General features: G+C 46.2%; 1 protein-coding gene across 3 annotated transcripts in view; it reads right to left on the reverse strand.

The window, feature by feature from the left end:
* Positions 1-3,630: 3,630 nt before the first annotated feature.
* The window catches only part of LOC144121640 (caspase-3-like), a 30,468-nt gene continuing 14,851 nt past the window's right edge, over positions 3,631-19,247 (reverse strand). For 2 of the 3 annotated variants that reach the window (XM_077654949.1, XM_077654948.1), the window contains exons 6-7: positions 14,506-14,728; positions 9,001-11,721 (exon numbers count right to left, since the gene is read on the reverse strand). In XM_077654949.1, the coding sequence (XP_077511075.1) occupies positions 11,171-11,721; positions 14,506-14,728 (774 nt within the window). In that variant the 3' untranslated portion in view covers positions 9,001-11,170. Of the gene's footprint in view, positions 5,444-9,000; positions 11,722-14,505; positions 14,729-19,247 lie in introns of those variants that run through there. The other variant, XM_077654950.1, reaches the window with a different exon arrangement.

The following is a 19,247-nucleotide window of genomic DNA, read 5'->3' on the forward strand; positions in this document are numbered from 1 at the left end:
GTCTGTGTGCTGTTGCGGTGAACGAATGCTGCGCCAACGGAGACAGACTCAATCGTCTGTCGCACATGCTTTCCGGGCGTCGCCTGCTATACAGACTTGGGCTCAACCAAAACTATGACCCGGTCCCTCCCTCTCCGGTAGCGGAACTTTGGCGTCATATGTTATGGGTGCAACCACTCCCCCGTAAGGTGAACCCCGAACAAGAGCCCGGTCGTGAGCAAGCGCGTGCTGTTGCCCTGCGGGCGCACCACTCCGATCGCCCCGGCGTATTCTACGTCGACGTCTCGGGCTCTTATCTCTGAGATCTCTTCATGGCCGCTGTGATCACACAGGGTAACCACGTCGATGGCCTCTCTTTTAGAGCCGACACTAACTCATGCAGAAGAGGTTTCCATCGCTTTAGCCGCCTAAACTATCTTGACAGACTCCCACTCAGCCTAAACTCGAAACATACAGGGATCCATCGCCCCGCTGGCGGCTCATCTCCTTCGTGCCGCCTCCTGGCGTTTCGACCGTCACTTCATCAGAACAGACTAGACCCCAAGCCACACAGGTCTTCCTGGCAACGAGGCACCGAATTTCGCTGCCCGCACTTCTCTCCTCCGGGCCGCTGCCCTCGTTGTACAGAATAAGATACTGGCAACTCACGCTTCACACGCTACCAAGATATTCTGCGTGATTATAGAACTTAGCGCTGACTCTACCCTGATACTGCCGGCTGTCTGGCGAAAGCGGACGAACGACTACTACGCCGCCTTCAAACTAATGCTTTCCTTAGTCCGGTGGTCACTTCGACACTTCTTGCCGGAAATCTCTGGCACATGCCCGACTTGTAAGGTCCTTGCCGGCCCCTTTCACATCGTGGGTTCGTGCCCCGTCGGTCCCCTCTCTTTCTCATGTCTTTCCCGTCCTTACTAAACTGATCTTTGAGCAGTACCTGCTCAGCTGCTCCGCCATGGAAACTCAAATCTCCTTGCTGGCGCGCGCCCGGGCAGCTGCCATCTTCAATGGCGTCCCGCACTAGGGGCTGCCACTCATGCGTTCAGCAAGAAAATCTGTTGTTCACTTCCTGAATAAAATATTTTCTACTACTAATGCTAATACGCAGACCTCCAATACGACCTGTCCTTGTCTTTACTCTTTCACTCAAAACTTCCTCCCTTCCCTCACGGCGGTGTTGAGCTGTCCACCGATATGTGAGACAGGTACTGCACCTTTCCTTTCCTCTAAAATCGCAATCACAACGGAGATACACAATGGCCAATTCAGGGGTGGTGGTGGTGGTGGTGAAAACCTTTATTAGGAAGGGACCGGAGGTATGCTTGAATCAGCCCCTAAGAGACCGATGCTTACAAATACTAGATGGGGGTCCCTAGGTTGGGATCCCAGTGGCGGTGGCCACCGCCGAGGCGCGCCCGACTAAGGCTTGTTGGGCCTGTAAGTCGTGGCAGCCGTGCAAGGTCGCCTTCCAGTTCTCCCTGGTTTTGTTGGGGATGGGGGAAATAGCCGGGCTGGAGGGGCAGACCCACACCATGTGATAGGTGTCAGAAGACACCGCTCTATAGTGCGGATAGCTGTCGCTAAAGGAGGGGTGAAAGCGTTTTATGGCTGCTGGGCACAGCAATGTTTCGGGGAGAAGGCGGAGAAGGAGCCGCTCATCGGCCTTCTTGAAGCCTTTACATGGGCAGGGATAAACGCGATGACTATCTCGATAATATGCATTCATATCTTTGAAAGTATAGACCAGATTAAAATCGGATTCCTGATCGAGTGGGGGGGGGGGGGAGAAAACCGCCCGGTGAGACAGTGCGCGGGCGGCTGCGTCTGCTGCCTAGTTTCCGGCCAACCTCTGATGATCGTGGGCCCATATAGGTAACGGTGTGCGGGGTCTGTATCCCGTATGCAATTTAGGTAGATTAGATTGCTTAGGAAGGGACTCCAGCCTTGTGCGACGTTCCGACCGGCCCCTCGTGAGTCGGTGATTATCTATATTGAATCTGAATGTGAAGCCGCGAGAGCAGTCGCGACTTCTGCGTGTGTTGAACTGCGGGCTCTGAGGGTGAGGCCATTAACTTTGTGGCTGTTGCGAAATGCCGCAACCGGGTGTCATCCCCCATTGTGAGGGCCGGAGGCGTCCAGATAGTATACAGCAGCGAGCAGCGTCACTGCAGTCCGTTCGTGATCTCTGCGGGCGGCGGATGGGCCGTTTTCAGAGGCCTCCTAGAGACTCCGAGCGATTTGCCCAACGGGCCAGGCGTCGCGACGCATGGGCGATGACGTTCCGTGCATGTACTCCCTGGCAGCGCTGCAACACGCTGTCGTGTTTCACTTTTAAACGCGAAACTTAAACGTGCCTCAATTTTTTAGCACGTCTCTCTGTTCCAGCTCCGTCGCCATCGACGCTGGACCAGTGTGAAGGACTGAATCAAAGCGACCAGCGCATTTCTCGCAATCAGGGTTACAAGAACTCAATCCGCGGACTGTGCCCAGTGACATTACGCCTATCTTCAGAATTATAGGCCCCTATATGCTTGCGAATGCGCTGGTGTAGAATGTGGCGGCTATAGAGGACAGAGGGCCACAGAGAGCTAGAAAGAACAAGACGAGAGGCCACGTTTGGTGCCCGATACTCACCGCAGATTCCCTGCCGTTTGTTCTTGCGCGGGCAGACGAGCACGTTTATGTGTGCGTGCGTGAGCGCCGGCAGGCGGCGCAATCAGCAGTGGACGCTACAAAGTGCGTAACAGCTCGAAGTGGCGGAGGAGGTCGGCCGCTGGCAGCAGAGGAGGCAAGACGCTGGCTGCAGGAAAGCGCTGCCCTGCTAGGTAACCCTGATCTCCCCCAACACATCCACATGAGGCCACTGTCGTCTCACCGTGGCTTCCTTGGAATTTGGCGCTCGTCCTTGGCCGGCTGCAGGAACAGCGACGGCAAAAATCCATTGGGAGACGAAGACCTCGAGGGAGAAAGAGAAGCTGCAGAGGGTTGCGGTGTTTGAAGCGAAGAACGGATAAGGAAGATGAGAGCCGGGTGTCGGGAACAGAGGCAGACCACGGGAGAGCTGAAGCTGCCGCGGCCCGCCGACACAAGATGAGCGGAGTGAAGCCCCAACCTGCCTCACGGTCAACCAGATCTCCTAAAAGCCAGCGGTGAGCGTATTCCCAGTTTCGCCTTCAGGAAGAGAAATAATGAATGTTTTGCCAGGTTACCGCCTGGTTGGCTCAATTCTCCTCGCTTCAGCAGGACCCGTAGATAGCAACAAATTTGGTTGCTTTGTGACGGACTCCTCGCAGGCGGGAACGTAACAGCCGCATAGACCTCGATATTGCGCCAAGACTCTACGTGCTAGTTAACGCACGGCTTGTTTATGTTATGACGAGAGCACCGGCGGCGGTGGCTTGCTTGGCTAAAATGGCAGCGAGTCAGGTCGCTGCCGCGGCGGGCTGCGGCATAGTGTGCATTTCAGAGCACTTGTTACGAACCAGGAGGGCGTTTTTATTGTGTTCTTTGTATTTGAAGTTCATAGTAAGCTGACTTTACATCGAAAACAGCCAAAAATACAACGAAGGAAACAAGTGGCATTCATTTCTGAAAACAATTTCGCTATGAGGACCTGCATCTTCGAAGCTGATCCTATCAATGCGCTCTCGTAGCATCCTGCTTTAGGGTCGTGATATAAATAATCGCAATTAAAGCACTCACGCAAATTGGCGGCATGTCTACCTTCTCGTCATCGTCTTGAGCAAATTCCTGGTAGGCGCGAAGTAATGGTACCTTGAGCCTTATGAGATCGTGGTCCTACGATGTCGGCATCATTAATCGCACAAACGAAGTAATGTCAGGTGAAATCAGGTCTAGCCAACTGCCATACCTGAGTCAACATTCATGTTGTCAAGTGAAAGTTCAGCAGCATCCTCTGTTGTTCCTGCCGCTTACATACCACCTTGGGAAGGAATTTGCGCTGAACAGCGCACTTAATTATATTCGCGTGTTCTTCATAATTTCCGCTGCAAAAAATAAAAAGATCCCACAAGTGAAATCGACAGCTAGCCGATTTATTGCAATCAGCATTCCGTAGATGACACAGCGCTAAAATGACTCTTTGACCCCAGAAATAATGCCCTAGTCCAGTGCCTGAGTCTTGTTCATTGCGCTCGGTGGGAAGGAACTTTTCGAACTAAAGCATGTTATTAAAATGGCTGCCTTTGTTGCGGCTTGGAGGGTTATTTCGTAGACGGAGTATAACATGGCATGCAGTCCGCTGTCGTACTACGTGGGATAGCAGCCTGGGCATTCTTCCAATGAAACAGACATGGTTCTCTCACCTATATACATTCCTATATGCAATCACACCAAGTTTTACCTCAAGAAACAGGTTTCATCAGGCACGTAGCCTGGATTTTCTTTCGGGGAGAGGGGAACCGAACAAAATTTTCGTTTTTTAATACTGAGGGAGCGGCAATTTGCTAATGCAAGCGTGAATAAAAACAAAGCTTGTCTGGTGTACTTGTGAGGTACGCCCCTCACTATAATGACTGACCCATGCGAATTTTCATACTCGGTAGCCGTTTATTAGAACATGGTCGTTTATACAGTTATATGAAAAAAGCGGGCAGGTAAATACTAAAAGTCGACTACAAAACCGAGACCTTCCTATTCTATTTCACACAAAATCGTAACCAAATTGTTTAATCTGGCTTCATTAAACTTATAATAGTACAACAAAGAAACAGGAAACAGAGCTTCATTTCAGTGTGGCATTGTATATTACTTCTTAAGTACCATTGCAGAGTTACACAGAAGCAGCTGGTACGAAGCATATACGCACCGTGAAAACTAAACATACAACTTACAATTTAAAGGACAAAAAAATGCACAGCAAAGCAAACATAACTGTAAATATTCGCCACAAAGAAGGAACACCTTAGCGATGTATGCACTGCTACAGATAAGCATTAGCATAAGCACTACTACACCTTTATGTGTGTGGGATATTAATCACAAAAAACCGCTACGTTTGTTTCTTTTTTTTCTTCACCTAATTCTACTTTTGGTTTGGAATGCAATATCGTATCGGTCACGCTGTAACCCATAGTCGCCTTGGTTTTGCCCTAAGTGCCGAAATAATTTCGACAACGCTAACTGCAGCACGATGAATTGACATCAGGGCTAACCCGTTAAGGCGCTCTTGACCTGTTCGGTTCCGAAGGCATGTTTTAACCCTCTTCAATGTAGAGGAACTGCGTTCTGATAAGGCAGTAGTCACTGGCATCGTTGCTAATATCTTGAGCAGTGCATCAACATTCGAAAATAGGACCTTGTCGCTGTTCATTAACGCGTCAGTGGCGTAGCACGGCGTCTGCTCTACCCTGGTTGTTTCCCATATTGCATTCCACATCTGTCACTCTCCGCTTGGCGCAGGAATGTGCGTTGTCTGCGTGTCCTGCATATAAAATTCAAAAGTCGGATGCACCGACTCAAAGTTCTCTTTAGAGCCGTGTGTAGGTAGAACAAACTGAAAACTACTTAAAGTTGTCCGGTGGTTTTCAAAGCGGCGCTCAAGAGACGCTCTGAGATCGTCCATGTATAAGGAATAAACGTCGCTTGCCTATAATGTTCCTCTTTTGAAGTCGAAGAGTAATTAACCCCATGCTTCTGAGTGCCAACCACTCATGGCATTCCCGTGCTTACGCTAATATCAGCCACTGTCTTCTAACATACAGAGAATATTTCGTGAAGCTCCTCCTAAGAAATAGCAGCCATTATTTCCATCCTACACAAAGCGAGGTCTACGTAGTCTAACGCGACGTTCATGTCAGCCGACATGTTCTGCAAATACTCAGCTAAGTGACACGTCAGGCTTAAGAAAGTGTTACGAATAGCTGACTCGGCGGACGCCGTGTTTACGAATGCGGCCCTTTTTTTAACTGGGAGTATCACTCCTTCACGCCCCCAATTCTGTGCCATTTCCCTTCAAGTTTACCATTTCAGTCCCTGCCTCTTTCACAATAGCTGTACTGTACGCACGTACTGTTTGTAAAGAAAACATATTAGAAACATCAGAAGCACGAAGAAGCGGCAACAGGAAACGCAGCGGCTTGACTTCAGGAAACAAGGGAAAATCTGAACGAAGATATGAAAATAGAAGCCAGAGCTATCTCGCGAGAAAACAGCTGCATCTGAGGGAACCTCAAAGAAACGCCGACGGAAACGACGCAGTTCTTTATTGGCAGCGACACAAAAAGTAGCCACTAGGTCAACACCACGGCCTACTCTGAAAGTTCAAGCCAGTGAGCGGATCCTCTCCCCAAGCCCGGAGGTGCCGGCCAAGATGCACATGTGGCGTCGGGACGCAGACAGTGCCAGGTAAGGGCGATGTGACAAAGAGCTTCGGTGTGTGCGTGAGTGTGTGAAAAGTAAAATCGATGTAGAGGCCAGTGCACAGCGAAAAGTCGTCGGAAGAAGGCTGTAATCTTGTCCGTTGAATATACCCATTCTTTTTGTTACCGTTCTTCAGTATTGACAACGTGTGATTTATCCGTTGTTATTCAAACGGAAAATATTGAAGTGAGTTGATTTAGTATTATCATTAGCACTGCTGTTTTATTGGAGCTAGCGGCCCAATTAGCAACCGCTTCTGAGCCTTGTCGAATACCTGCGAAGAGCAGTCAAGTGTGGGGATTGATATTTCGGTGCTTTAGAAATCCGTACGAGCTTAGCGGGAGTCTGAAAAAATGACAGATGATTTGACTGTTGGTTTACCTTCCTTGGCATCCCGTCGTAAGATAGCAAGACTCTGTCAATTTCATAAACTTTATTACAATTTTCCCCAACTGCGTGAGAGCCTAATTATGCCCCCTTTAAGATCATCGCGACGTTTGTATAATTGCCGTAGTATTCAACGCATTCATGGTTCAACCAATGCGTTCAATTCCTCGTTCTTGCCAGCTGCCATAGCCGAGTGGAATGTCCTTCCAGACAGTGTTGTGAATGAAGTTAATTCCCTAAAATTTAAACAGATGTTAATTCATTTATTCCCCAAATAATTCCTGTTGAAGGCCTTTTTTCTTTCTTTTTCTTTTGTTTACTCACTTACTTGCTTGTTTTATCTTTTGAAGTGTTCACAGTTGTATCTACATGTGTTAAGTTTATGTTCCAATTTTGTTCTTTGTGACATGATTACTGTTCGCCCCCCCACCCCCCCCTTATGTAATGCCCCCTGGGGCCCTTAAGAGTAAATAAATGATGATAAATGATGAATGATGATGACTCCCCCAACGCAGTATTGTGCGAACTCTTCGAAATCTTTACTTTCCATCTACATTTGAGGACTTCCCCCTCTTATTTTGTGGTTGCGCCACCTAAATTTCGAAGGTGGGCCAAGTCAATTTTGACTAATCCAATGATCCACCCAGCCATATGTCACCAGCCAACTACCACGTCGTCATGTATGCTGTCCAAGTTGGCAGGAGCAACATAGATACAAAACCTCGCTTTACAACCAAGCCACATGGACGTTCCTGCGTGGCCTATAAGATTAGAGCCTCTGATTCGAGTCCTGGTGGATTCGATTCCCATCTCAGCGTTGGTAGCCCGAGTTGCCAGCTCCGGCCAATTCTTGCCAGGAGGCTTCAGAGTGAGTTCCCGGTAAGTTCGATTCCCATTTCAAAGCTGGTGGCTCGAGTCTGCAGATTCTGCCACTCGTTTAAGTGATGGCGACTAAAAATTTTATATACCCGGTTAGACCTAGTGACGAAGTGCTTCCACACCTAATTTTTTTTTGTGGGGGGCGGGGGAAGGAGGGGAGGAGGCGGAGGGCCCTGGGTTTCATACCGGTCTGATTTGCAGCAGACAAGTTGATACAGGGCTCAAACTATTTTGTGCCCTTCTGATTTAGCGCTGGTGTCAGTTTTTTCAGAGATCATACAGGTATAAACGTGTCCGGTTTAGGGCTCGTACAGGAGACAATGGCGCTGTTCGGAGCTGATTCAACCGGCTTCGGTTTAGCGCTCGCTCCGAGGAGATCGGTACTGTTTGGAACCAAAGGAATGCAAGCAGAGCTGGTTTAGCGCTTATGCCAGATGCTTCTGACTGGTACTTACTGTAAACATATTTGGTTTTTGCATGATGCTTGGAGACGAGTAGACGCCTTCTTTAGGCAGCTTAATCGATGCCATCGCGCACCTTAATATCAGTGACTGACAACAAACTTGTTCCTCAAAAGTGAAAAGAAGAAAAAAAATATAGGTTTTCTTTAGCAACAAGAAACATATGGCCGAGGATAACTGAAACAAAGCGGTGAGCGTCGGAATATACGCGTACAGATTCATAGATGGAGACGCATAGAGCACAAAGTAGGTCTGACGAATGCACTACTTTTCTGGATCGTCCTAGTGGAAGCAGGAGAGCCAATATGGTGAAGCACGGGAAATAAACGAGCAGCCAGGGAAGAAGCAGAAAGTGGAGAATAAGAACAAAAATGAAAGCACAGGGGTGTCCGTTTTGAGCAATTTCTTTTGTTTCTCCTTCCCTGTTGTAGTTATTGATATGAATAAGCTGAGTTCTCGTTCGTTCAAGGCTTCATTGTGTGGTTACGCCTATAAGTGCTTAGTAAGACATAAAACACGTTTTTGTTCATGATCGGGCTATGCAGTCGCCGTTTCGTCTCTCGTATGTTGCAATGTCTGGTTTCCAATTCGGTGTTTTCGAATTTCCTGTTGGTTGTACAAGTAGAGATGAATATGCGGCATTCTCGCTATTTGCAACTACAAACTAAACAGAGGGGCTTAGGAAGAGCAGCTACCACACTCTAGCTTCAAGAGTTGAACAGTTATTACTGCGTAATACCAAACAGTGAGCGTTAGGGCGCCGAATTGGTCTCAGGAAAGCAAATGCTTCCGTGGTAGCGATTGGCGTACATCGAAGGACGGATGACATTCAAAGACGTTGTAGTTGGAGGTACAACATACGCATTACGTATTTACATAGAGCTTGATGGAATTGCGTATATAAATAATACTTTACGCCAAAAGGCATACTGACGCAGTTCAAAAAATATTGTTTATGCAGCTCTAATGATTTCATGTTTAAACCGTGCGGCTGAAGCGTAAGCTGTAGTGCTGCGAAGAAAACGCAGTAACCAACTTGGATGACTACCGATTCAGTAAACGCCATTTCGCCAGATCTATATCCAGTGAATGCTATGGCTGGGAACCGTTGTCTTGAAAGTCCTCTGGAATAGAGGCCCTGCAATTATCCTAAATCCTTCCGTGGGATGAAATTCTGTTTCCCAATCGGTGGCTTCATCCACCAACAATAGCAGGCGTAGTGGGCGCGCCAAGGAGGAGGAGGAAAGGCGGGGAGGTTAACCGGTAGATAAAAGTAGTTTTCTGCCCTGCACCGGGCGAAAGGAATGAGGGGATGTAAAGGCGAGGGAGAACAGTGAGTGATGTACCAAGAGATGAAGTGGCTGCCAAATCTCTAGAAACTGCATCGCAGCGCCATCTAGAACCGTCGAAGGCAACTAGTCTCTGCGCGCGGGAAGCATGGACAAACCAAGGGCAAATAGATGAAAAAGAACGCAGCGGTGCTGTCTAACCTGGGCAGCAAAATAAAACAGCGCCTGGGTTTGTTATATCGGGGCTTTATATGAATACTCTCCGGCTGTGCAACTAAACTGAGAACTCCGAAATTCGGTCAGGAGCCCTGGGGACAAATTAATGACTCTAGCTGACCATAAGGCAGAAAAGAATGGCAAGGGGAGGGCTATCTGACACCACAAAGGAGATGAAATGTTAAACAAGAATCAGTATAGAACCTGTATGAGATGAAAAACTTGAGCCCTGAATCGTGCTCCAGTATATGCAGAAACAGTCATTTGCCTTCCGCAACGTGGCGGCACGGAACGGAAATGCAAGGGGCAAAAGGTGTCTCTAGCATCAGATGCTTTTTTTACAGGAAAAAACTTGACTGCGCATTTAAGCTCCGCCTTAAGGTTACGACTTGATAGCGTTAATGGATACCTCAAACGGCCTGGGGTAATCTTTGGGTATCGCTTCAGAGACCTAGCCACTGTTCTTTCTTTCACCTTCACGCATACCTTCTCTCTCGCGCAAGTGCTCCTCTTTTCCCTAGGTTCCGCCTACATGCCCATATAAGGGCACAAGTGAATTGTTCGTCAGTCATTGATATAATGGTGTGCCACTGCATCGATCAAGCTGTATAAAGAAGCAATTTGCTCATCTCCAAGCTTTCAGCAACAAGGCTTCATTAGGGCGTTCGCATTGGCCGTCGTGGAGAATATGAGAAATAGTGGCGATAGCACCCTTTAAGCGCTACTCCTCTTGGCACGCTTCTTGTCGTACAACAAAAGCCCACTTGGATACTACAGTGGCGGAAAAACTTTTGCACAATCCTGCTAAAGTTGCTTCTTTCAAGCATACACTAAAACGGAAAGCAAGCCTTCGGCAAAGCCTGTCACAAGCATACGATCAATAGATCTATGAATAATGCGAGGGTTTAAAATAATTTCTTTGGCATGACCGACCTTGCTGGTCAAATTCTGGACACTTATCATACAAGGCAATAGTTAACGTTTATGTTTTGCCTATCGAAGGAGCCTATTATATGTATCTTCGCCATTAGGATTATAGTAAAAGAGGCAGTGGTGAGTCCAAGAACACCCTGCGGTGTATTTGTGGCGCTTCAAATAGTATCGATCGAGTATTTTAACCAGGTGTGGAAGATCTTGAATTTACCAAGTCCTATTCAAAAAGATTAGAACACCTTTTAGGTCGGTTCCAAAGCAGTTGTTTATACACCAACCCAGGGCAAACAGGACATGTTGTCAAAAGCCCTTTTAGGTACGTTTCCAAGTCTCTCATTGTTAAAAGGGTGTTCCTGGAGCAGGGTGATAACTTTGCTAGTGAGGAAGTTGCGAGTATTTACCTTCCTTGAGCGTATGTACCGGGGACGTATTTGGTAAGGAATGTAATGCTTACCTTTGTATGACATGCGGAGACAATGAAAGATTTAGCCTGTTGAGATCGTACCAAGAAATTGTTCACAGTGCTCTGCTTTCTAAAAGTTAGCACTGAAGTGCGCACAGAGCAGTGCATAAAATATTCAAAGTCATCTTCTTAGCTTTGTCGTTCAACACCAAACAGGGCAACTACTCCGACTGTGAGTCGTCTTCCAAGCTAGTTATCATTTCCTTCTCAAAAGCTGCCACTCCTCCCTCTGATTTTAATGCCATCCTGCGCTCAAGGCCACTAAAAATACGGTCCCATTTGTTGAACTTCAAAAATCTTAAACTGCTGCAAGAACTGCTGTGCTTCGGAGTTCTGCGACTGTACATGCGGCCAGGGTAGAAATACAGCTTCTTTCTCGAACCAAGTTGCTCCGTGCAGGGTGTCTGTCGGCTTCCGTCATGAGATGCTCGGCTCAATATAACATCATGAACACGGCGCATAAGCTTTGCAAGACTATCGGTATGAGCATGCTCTAAGAACACTTCATATATGGCTGACACAAACCATGAGCCACTTTCTGCATTTCTAAGCGCCACGTAGCCCGGGATGGTTGCATACGCAATATACATGTCTGACCACGTATCCCTTCGTTCTGGAATCTTGGACGCTTGGGGCGCGTTGCATGGGTTCGCAGACAGAGATCCGGAATCAGAGTTCTTCGGCACGGCAGTAGTACCGCAGCTGTAGTTTTCTGCGTAGAAAGCACCATGGATAAGTATACAGCGAAACGCGGAAAGCATAGTCATCTCGGTTGAATGAGAAGCAAAAAATATGGAAATAAAAAGAGGCAATACTCTATGGAAAAAAAATAAACGGCAATACGGCAATGTTATATTATTTGATGATATTAATTAGAGGTATATATATATATATATATATATATATATATATATATATATATCGTCGTACCAATTTCAGATTTAGATAACTCGGCAAGTAAGCAATGGAAGACTATTACATCCTTTCGATGAAATCCGAACCCATGAACCACGACCTTCAAATGCCGTGCGCGGTGATCTACAAACTGAGCTACGGCTGTGGCGCTGTTGAACATTCTCAAGAGTCCGCAACAAGTAGCACGAGTACACTCGAAATTTTGTCTGCATCGCTGCCACTGTAGCTTAATTGGTAGAAGATCATACGCGACATGCAGATAAATTTTTCAATCCGCGTGCCTATCCGCATGCCGCATGCATATTTTTTAATCAATTATCAGTCGGTTAAAATTATTACAATGCTAGGTTGTATTCGTCAACACCAAAATAAAAACGCATTTCATGCTTTCATTGGTTTCAACGACTGCGTTTTGTATCTGTGATTTTCATTCGGAAGGTTGTGTGCGTCTTACTAAGGGTAGACTGTCTTCTGGTGTCGGTGCATTGATGCTGCGGCGTTATGGTTTTCTAGCCTGAATATGTTGAATCATCTACTTCTGCCTTCACAAAAGTCATAGTTTTGAGCGCACGTAAGTGTGCACAATTCTGGAGTGTTGCGAATATTGCTTCATAATTCTCCTCAAGGGATGACCAGCGTCACAATAATCGACGCACGTTGAAGGAAGCCACGCGACGCTTAAAAAGGGCGTCCTGGTGAGTCGTAGAAGGAACGAGAAGAACGGACAAAAGTTATGCGATTTGCGATGGAAAGCTCATAAAGTCAGTAAAATAATGAATGTAACTAAGAGAAATCTGCCCGTGTAAAGATCTGCCCACAGAGGATAGTGATGGATAGTCCGAAAGGACAACGACTCCGGTAAAACATTTATCCCTCTTGTTCGGCGTAACAAAAGCCCCTGCTTATACACCAGTTCTATACGCCATATCTGCTTATACACCATATCTAATCTAAAACGTTCGTGACAGGAAAGAACAAACGACAAATTTGGCCTACAAAGCAGGAGTAATACGGACGCCTAATTTGTCATCGACTTCCTGTCTGCCTTAAACACCACCTCTACATCCCGCTTAACCGTAACCACAAGAACACACTTGACATCTACTTCCTAAGACTCCTGAAAGTTATAGAGTTAAGAAGGAACACCTCAGGTTTAAACCTCCCGGCTATGATATAGCAAGCTGCTGATTGCCATGCTTTTTGCTGCTATCTACGCTGTTCTTGCCGCCATATAGGGGCTATGCAGCTTTAGGGCGAAGCTCCCAAAGCTTAAGTTTGGGAGTTGCATATGTCTTATTGCGGCATCTTGTACCATGCAAGGTTTGCTACTTGTTGACGCGAGCTGGCCTATCCTTTCTAGGCACGGCCTGGAATGCAAGTGCGTTCTAAGTTGGCGTTCGTTCTGAGTGCGTTTTGCATACTTTCATTCCATTTTCGACTACAGTTTCAAATTTTGGCGATACCCGCTACCGAAGGCTCTGCATTGAGGAAGCCAGGAAGCTGTCTCCTTTCAAGAAGTGCTCTGATTTCGGAGCTGCATTTGTAAATTCTTTCTTCAGAATTGATGTTGGCAGGTCAGTCCGGCCGCGGCGGCCGCGTTTCGATAGAGGCGAAACCCAAAGGTGCCCGTTTGCTGTGCGACATCAGTGCAAGTTTAAGATCCCCAGGAGGTCGAAATTATTTCGGAGCCCTCCAATACGTCATTTCTTTGTTCCCTTCTCCTCTGAGATCCTCTTTTATCTCTTCTCTTATGACGCGGGTGGGGTATCCGCTGAGATGTGAGACAAATACTGCGTCATTTCTTTGCCACAAAAACCAATTTTCGTTTTCATTTTTCAGCGACTCATTTCTCGACAGACTGAGTGAATCAGGTGCGCATTGCTTTAAACCACGAAAGGCTGGCTCACACCAGCTTATCTACACGTCATAGAAGCTTCGAAGTAAAGAGGGGTCAGTTACTTTACCAGAACACAAAGAGAAAAATGTCCTGAAGGGCTCGAACACAAGTCTGAAGGCAAGGGCAGCGTGCCGACATGCGGGCAGGTGAGTTGAAATCTTTTGAGCCTGCGACCGAGATCTAATTCAGGTTAGCGCTTGGGTAACTGTTTGACGAAAAGAAATTATATATGGTCTATAAACGCTATACTGCAACTAGATGAATGGGCGAAGTTTGCAGTCAAACGTGTTGTTCTAACGCACATATAAATATGATCAAAGGTGCATGGTCAAAGCTTGAGCACACCAAAGGGTTTAGAAAGGCCTCTTGATAATGCTTGGGGGCACGTTCTGTAATGCATTGCTTTTCACTATGTTCGATAGTTTGTTGACCTTTGTATTGTTTACCATTGAAATAAAAGAAAGCCAATTTCGGCCTTGAAATATGTTCCGCACTTTTCTTTTTCTGCTTTAGTCCCTATCCGCTGGCCAGTTGTGATAATAGCACCATTTTGCATCCTCAGGAGCACGCGTACATGATCATAATTTGGGTTTTACTTGTGACGACAGGTAATTGTGCTCACGATGGAATTGACTGTGGTGAAATGGTTTTAGCGGCACTCTGCGAACCAAAGGCAGCACTGACCTCCACGACAAGCTTGCACGAAGAAGAGCTTGGGCTTTCCCTTGAGTTGAGGGCAGTTGTCGTTGTTGAATTGCTCGTATACATCGTAGTAAAGATGCAGTGGCTCGTAATCCGCGCCGTAAATGCAGTTCTCTTCACCGTGAGACATCAGGACCGCAACCAAGCAATCATCCGTTGAGTCATCACATTGCTCAGCGGCCCATTTCAGCAACTTTTTCATTTCCTGCGCAATAACATGAGCGCTGAGCGAAAATTAGGAGGTTTGCTCTTTCAAAAAGCTTACTTTTATGGCGCGGGAAAGCTTCTGGAAGGAGAGCTATAAAAAGAATCTACTGGAAGGAGAGCTATAAAAACAATCTAAAACGAAATTTTGGCGAAGAAATTGTAAATGATTTTTGAATATGCAGAACCGAGTGGTATAGTTCCAGATTTTCTCATTTCAACTGAGGTATTGGGAAAATACATTTAAAATGTGTATTTTTGTGGGAATGCCAGCGATAAATTTCGCACATGAAGGAGTGGCGTAAGGATAAATCAAGTTTCATGGCAATTATTGGGTTGAACTGTGTGGAGGTGTGTATTTATAAGCCGATTAAAAGCCTTACGAGGTACTGAAGCAGGAGTGGTTGAATGAGCAGCTGCAAAACGCACCATTTATATGTGCTCTGCATTCAAATAATTTTTTTTGAAGATAACGTCTTTTCTTCAGTTGAGTCAATCACTTAATTTGTCACATTCTGCACACTTTACATTTATAGAGCTGGATTTTTTTCAGACTGAGTTTTTCTTGTCTGACAATATCAGCATTTATACTCCATCTGATACGTTCCTTGAGGCACTATGAAAGGTAGAGACCTACTCAGACAGTCAGGAGAGCTTGTTAAACGTTTTCCTCCGTGCATCGTGATATAATTGTCGTCGGCACAAAGCGTAAACAAAAGTGGTTAAAATAGCAGAAATAAACACTGTCTGCGTGCAATAAGTGTATACATGCCTACACTCCTTAAACATAAACATTTTGCCGGGAGTTGCGCGATTGCTGACACTGGTACATTTAGTTCAGCGTATGCAAACAGAGACGCAACGATATGAATGGAATGAATTAATGTGTGGATGGAAGATTGGAGCACCCCCTTTGAATCGGGGTGCATAAGCTGAGCCTATTGCCACCGTCTGGTTGTTAGATAAACAAATATTTTTGTCCACAAATGAAAGCTCGCCTTTATGCTTCCATTCCCACAGCGCCAAGACGAACATGGATAAGAGGGGAGACAGTTTGAAGTCTGCGCTTTGTGGTGTCTTCTTTCTTGCCCGTGTTCGTCTTCGAGCTGGGTGAATGAAAGCATAAAATGCCAACTCACCCAGCAACTGATTTATGCTCCCCTTTAGGTCTGGAAGTGTCCAATCATCACTAAAAATAACAAAAATGACACAAATTTACCGCTAATACGTTATATCATAGCCGAGGTGAGAGAAAGCGAGAGCCCGGTGCCCACCCAGATAGCACATGACAGCGGGCCAATATTAGAAAGCCTTTGGCAAAGCATGACCCTGAGTAGGCCACGGAGTTCCCACTGACATCTCATGCTGGCTGAACCTCTCATTAACACATCCAATGATGGCACTCGTTCTCCGTCGCTTTCCCACTACTGGCTGTGCCGTCATAAAATCATGGCTGCCATTGGCCAGGTTAGCCAGAATTCTCTCACTCTTTGCCATTGCTGGCTGTGCCATCTTAGGCTCATGGCTGTCAAGGGCCATGTTACCCAGAGTTCCGCCACAGTTTGCCAGAATTAGCTAATGAATTTTAGAAAGCTGTCTATATTGGCCTAGCTTTGCCGTCACTCACCCACTGTTAAAAGTATACTGGCAAACGCTGGTTAACCTTGTTCATTTCATTTAGACAGCTAAAAGGTGCTCGCTGTCTACGTATCTGGCCGTTGCATGCATCGTTGTCATTTTGTTTTCTAAAAACTCAGCCGAAGCCATTATCGATACCTGAGCGCGAATCACACTAAGACAGAAATTTGACTGTTTTGAAACTCGACTAAACGTGAAGTGTGTCTTTGCAAGCTCTACTGGTAAGAGGCAGCGAGATGCAATTCCTTACAATCTTGCCAGGTGGTAAAAATTATACTGGTCTCAGAAAACCCTTCATACAGTTAGCGCTATATGAACGGAGAAGAGTGTGTACCGGCAGGGACCAAGTAATGGGAGTGCGCGAGTAGTGTGAAAAGAAAAAAACAAACCAACGATTACGATACTTTCTTATTCGAAATTTCACCTCAGCTTTTTAGGCGTTATGAGTTTGCGCGCTCTTCTTCAAAGCTAGACGCGATCAGAGACATGGCGCACTGGTCGTGCTGCGGGACGGCCATGGAAGCAGCCTTGCAGGAGGGTCGGGCTCGGAAAGGTGCACGTGTGTTGGTTACCACAGCTCGAAACCCAAGGCAAGTGTGCTAGTAACTCACCCTGACGAAACACTTGCAACGCACTCGTTACACGAAAAACTGTCAGGTCGGTGATAACACATTAGTCACACCACAAAAAAACTCCGGACACAACATTCTATGGGTTGAACCGTAATAGTGAGCGTATATTAAAAATATATAAACACCCAAATAGCTCATCCTCTGCCTCTAGACTTCAGAAAAACAACTCAGATAAAAAACATAATTCGAGCATGTGCCAAATAAATGCCAGAAAGACATTCAGACTGAGGTGTCATTGGAATTAGCTGTACAACTGTACAGGAACGGCAAAGTTTAACGCAGAAGCAAACCTCGTTTGTTTCCTACCACCAAGTTTAAATTGCTTTCTCAATATTATTGTAGAAATCGACACCAACGAGTGTGGTTACGCTGGTGCCTAGAAGGTACGCAGGCGCTTATGTTTGCATTGAAACAAGTTGTAATTTCTTTTACTCATAGTACACAATAAGTACTCAAAGTACTTGTTTTGCAAAAAAAAAAACTGCAATACTTCATCTGATAGGGCGGTTAAGGCAGCCGGATTATTCTGACAAGAAAATGTTTTTATAGTGAAGGAAAAAGGATTAGGCGGCAGCAGCAATGAGGGTTCTAGGGCCAGTGGAGGGTGACGATAATCGCGATATTCTAAGTGTTTCAAAAATCTCTGCTCGCCACAAGATTTCAAAGTTATACGGGTGCGCCTGCCTAACGTCCAGTCTATATGCGATTGCAAATGCGCTAAATGAAAAAAGTAACAGTTGCGTTGTTGCTGCACTTAGCGTCAAACGTACCGTCGACAAAAGCTCAGATGAAACGAAGAAACATTTTAAAACTTATCTTTGCATATATGCAGATACGAGATGAGAACTCAGAGGCTTAGAAACGTCTTCGCTCTGTGCAGATACCCTGTAAATGTTGGTCTTCATTGTTATGGAAGCAATAGGCGGTGGCAGAGGTTTTTTTTTTCCGGCGACACGTCGAAAAACGGTGCGATACTTTAAAAAGCTCTCCAGTGACTCTAATGCCTAATATATCATAGCGGCGCGAAGCAGCGCGAAGAGAAAAGGGAACTACTATGTGCTTATAAATAAGCACGCATTTTAAAGGCGGTAAGGTCCCTTGCAGCGCATGCGTTCCGCTACGAACGCATTGATGTTATGCTGTTTTGTGCAAAAGCAACGGCAGTTCGGTCGGGACGGCGGTTTAGTCGGTCAGTATATCGCGTGCGCTGCGAAAAGCCCGTTTATTTTCATCTTTCGTTATGTAATCTCTTTCGAACGTCTTAGCGATCTCATGGTGCAACTCAGGTCTAGGAGGAGTGAAAATTCCTTTTTAGTGGAAGCCATATACGAGATAAAAAATCTATTCGACTCCGGCTCCCTCCAATCAAGTTGATTCCTCAACTAACGCGGTAGACGGCTCAGCCAAAAGATGAAAAGCGTTTTCCTACAGGTCTTCTCGCGTATGAACGGCGCTAGGTTTAGATTCATCGTGATTATTAGCCTAACCTCGTCCACTGTAAAACAAACTAGTCTGCTTACTGCGCCCCAGATTAAAGTGTCCTGAGCAGGGACCGACCACCATATCCCTGTGAAACTTCCTGACCTCATCCTTCCACTTGACAGTCTGTCGCACGCTGCTACGTTTGTTTTCTCCTGAAATCTACTGCGTTACCTAAGCGAGCATCAGTTGTACGTTGTCCGCATATGCCGCGCTCATTCACTTCTTGATCGCAGTAAGGATTTCTCTAACTCGATTTTTGCTCGTTTGCTCACTTTGGTCTTTTAATCTGTCTTAGCACACTTGTCATCTTCCTAACTCCCTTAAGAGTAATGAGTTTAAATGCGTGCCCTTTCGTCAGCCTCGGTGTTTTTTCTTCGCAGGTTAGTACTGGCGCGATACAATTGTAATATACTTCCTCCTTGAGGGGTATTGGGAAGCTCATATTCGTGGCTTCAGAATGCCAGCCAAATACAATCCGCCTCGTAGCGGACCCAAGAGTTCCCCTGCCTTCGCATAGACGTCGAAGATTGGAGACGGGCAGCAGGGCGAAAGATTCCTTTAATGACACACCAAACGGCGTTAATGCAACCAAACGGAGACTTGCGAATGAGAAGATGTTGTGATGGAGTCTTCTTCATCTGTCGATGAACCCACTCTTATTTCAGAAGGGTATATGCTTGGGCTTGTTGGTTCATAACTTCAAGGTGAAAAACGTAGCGCAAAGAAACGAGGACACAGAAAGACGGACAACAAGTAAGCGCCGTGTGT

This window comes from Amblyomma americanum, chromosome 2 (genome assembly GCF_052857255.1).
Source record: "Amblyomma americanum isolate KBUSLIRL-KWMA chromosome 2, ASM5285725v1, whole genome shotgun sequence".
NCBI lineage: Eukaryota > Metazoa > Arthropoda > Arachnida > Ixodida > Ixodidae > Amblyomma > Amblyomma americanum.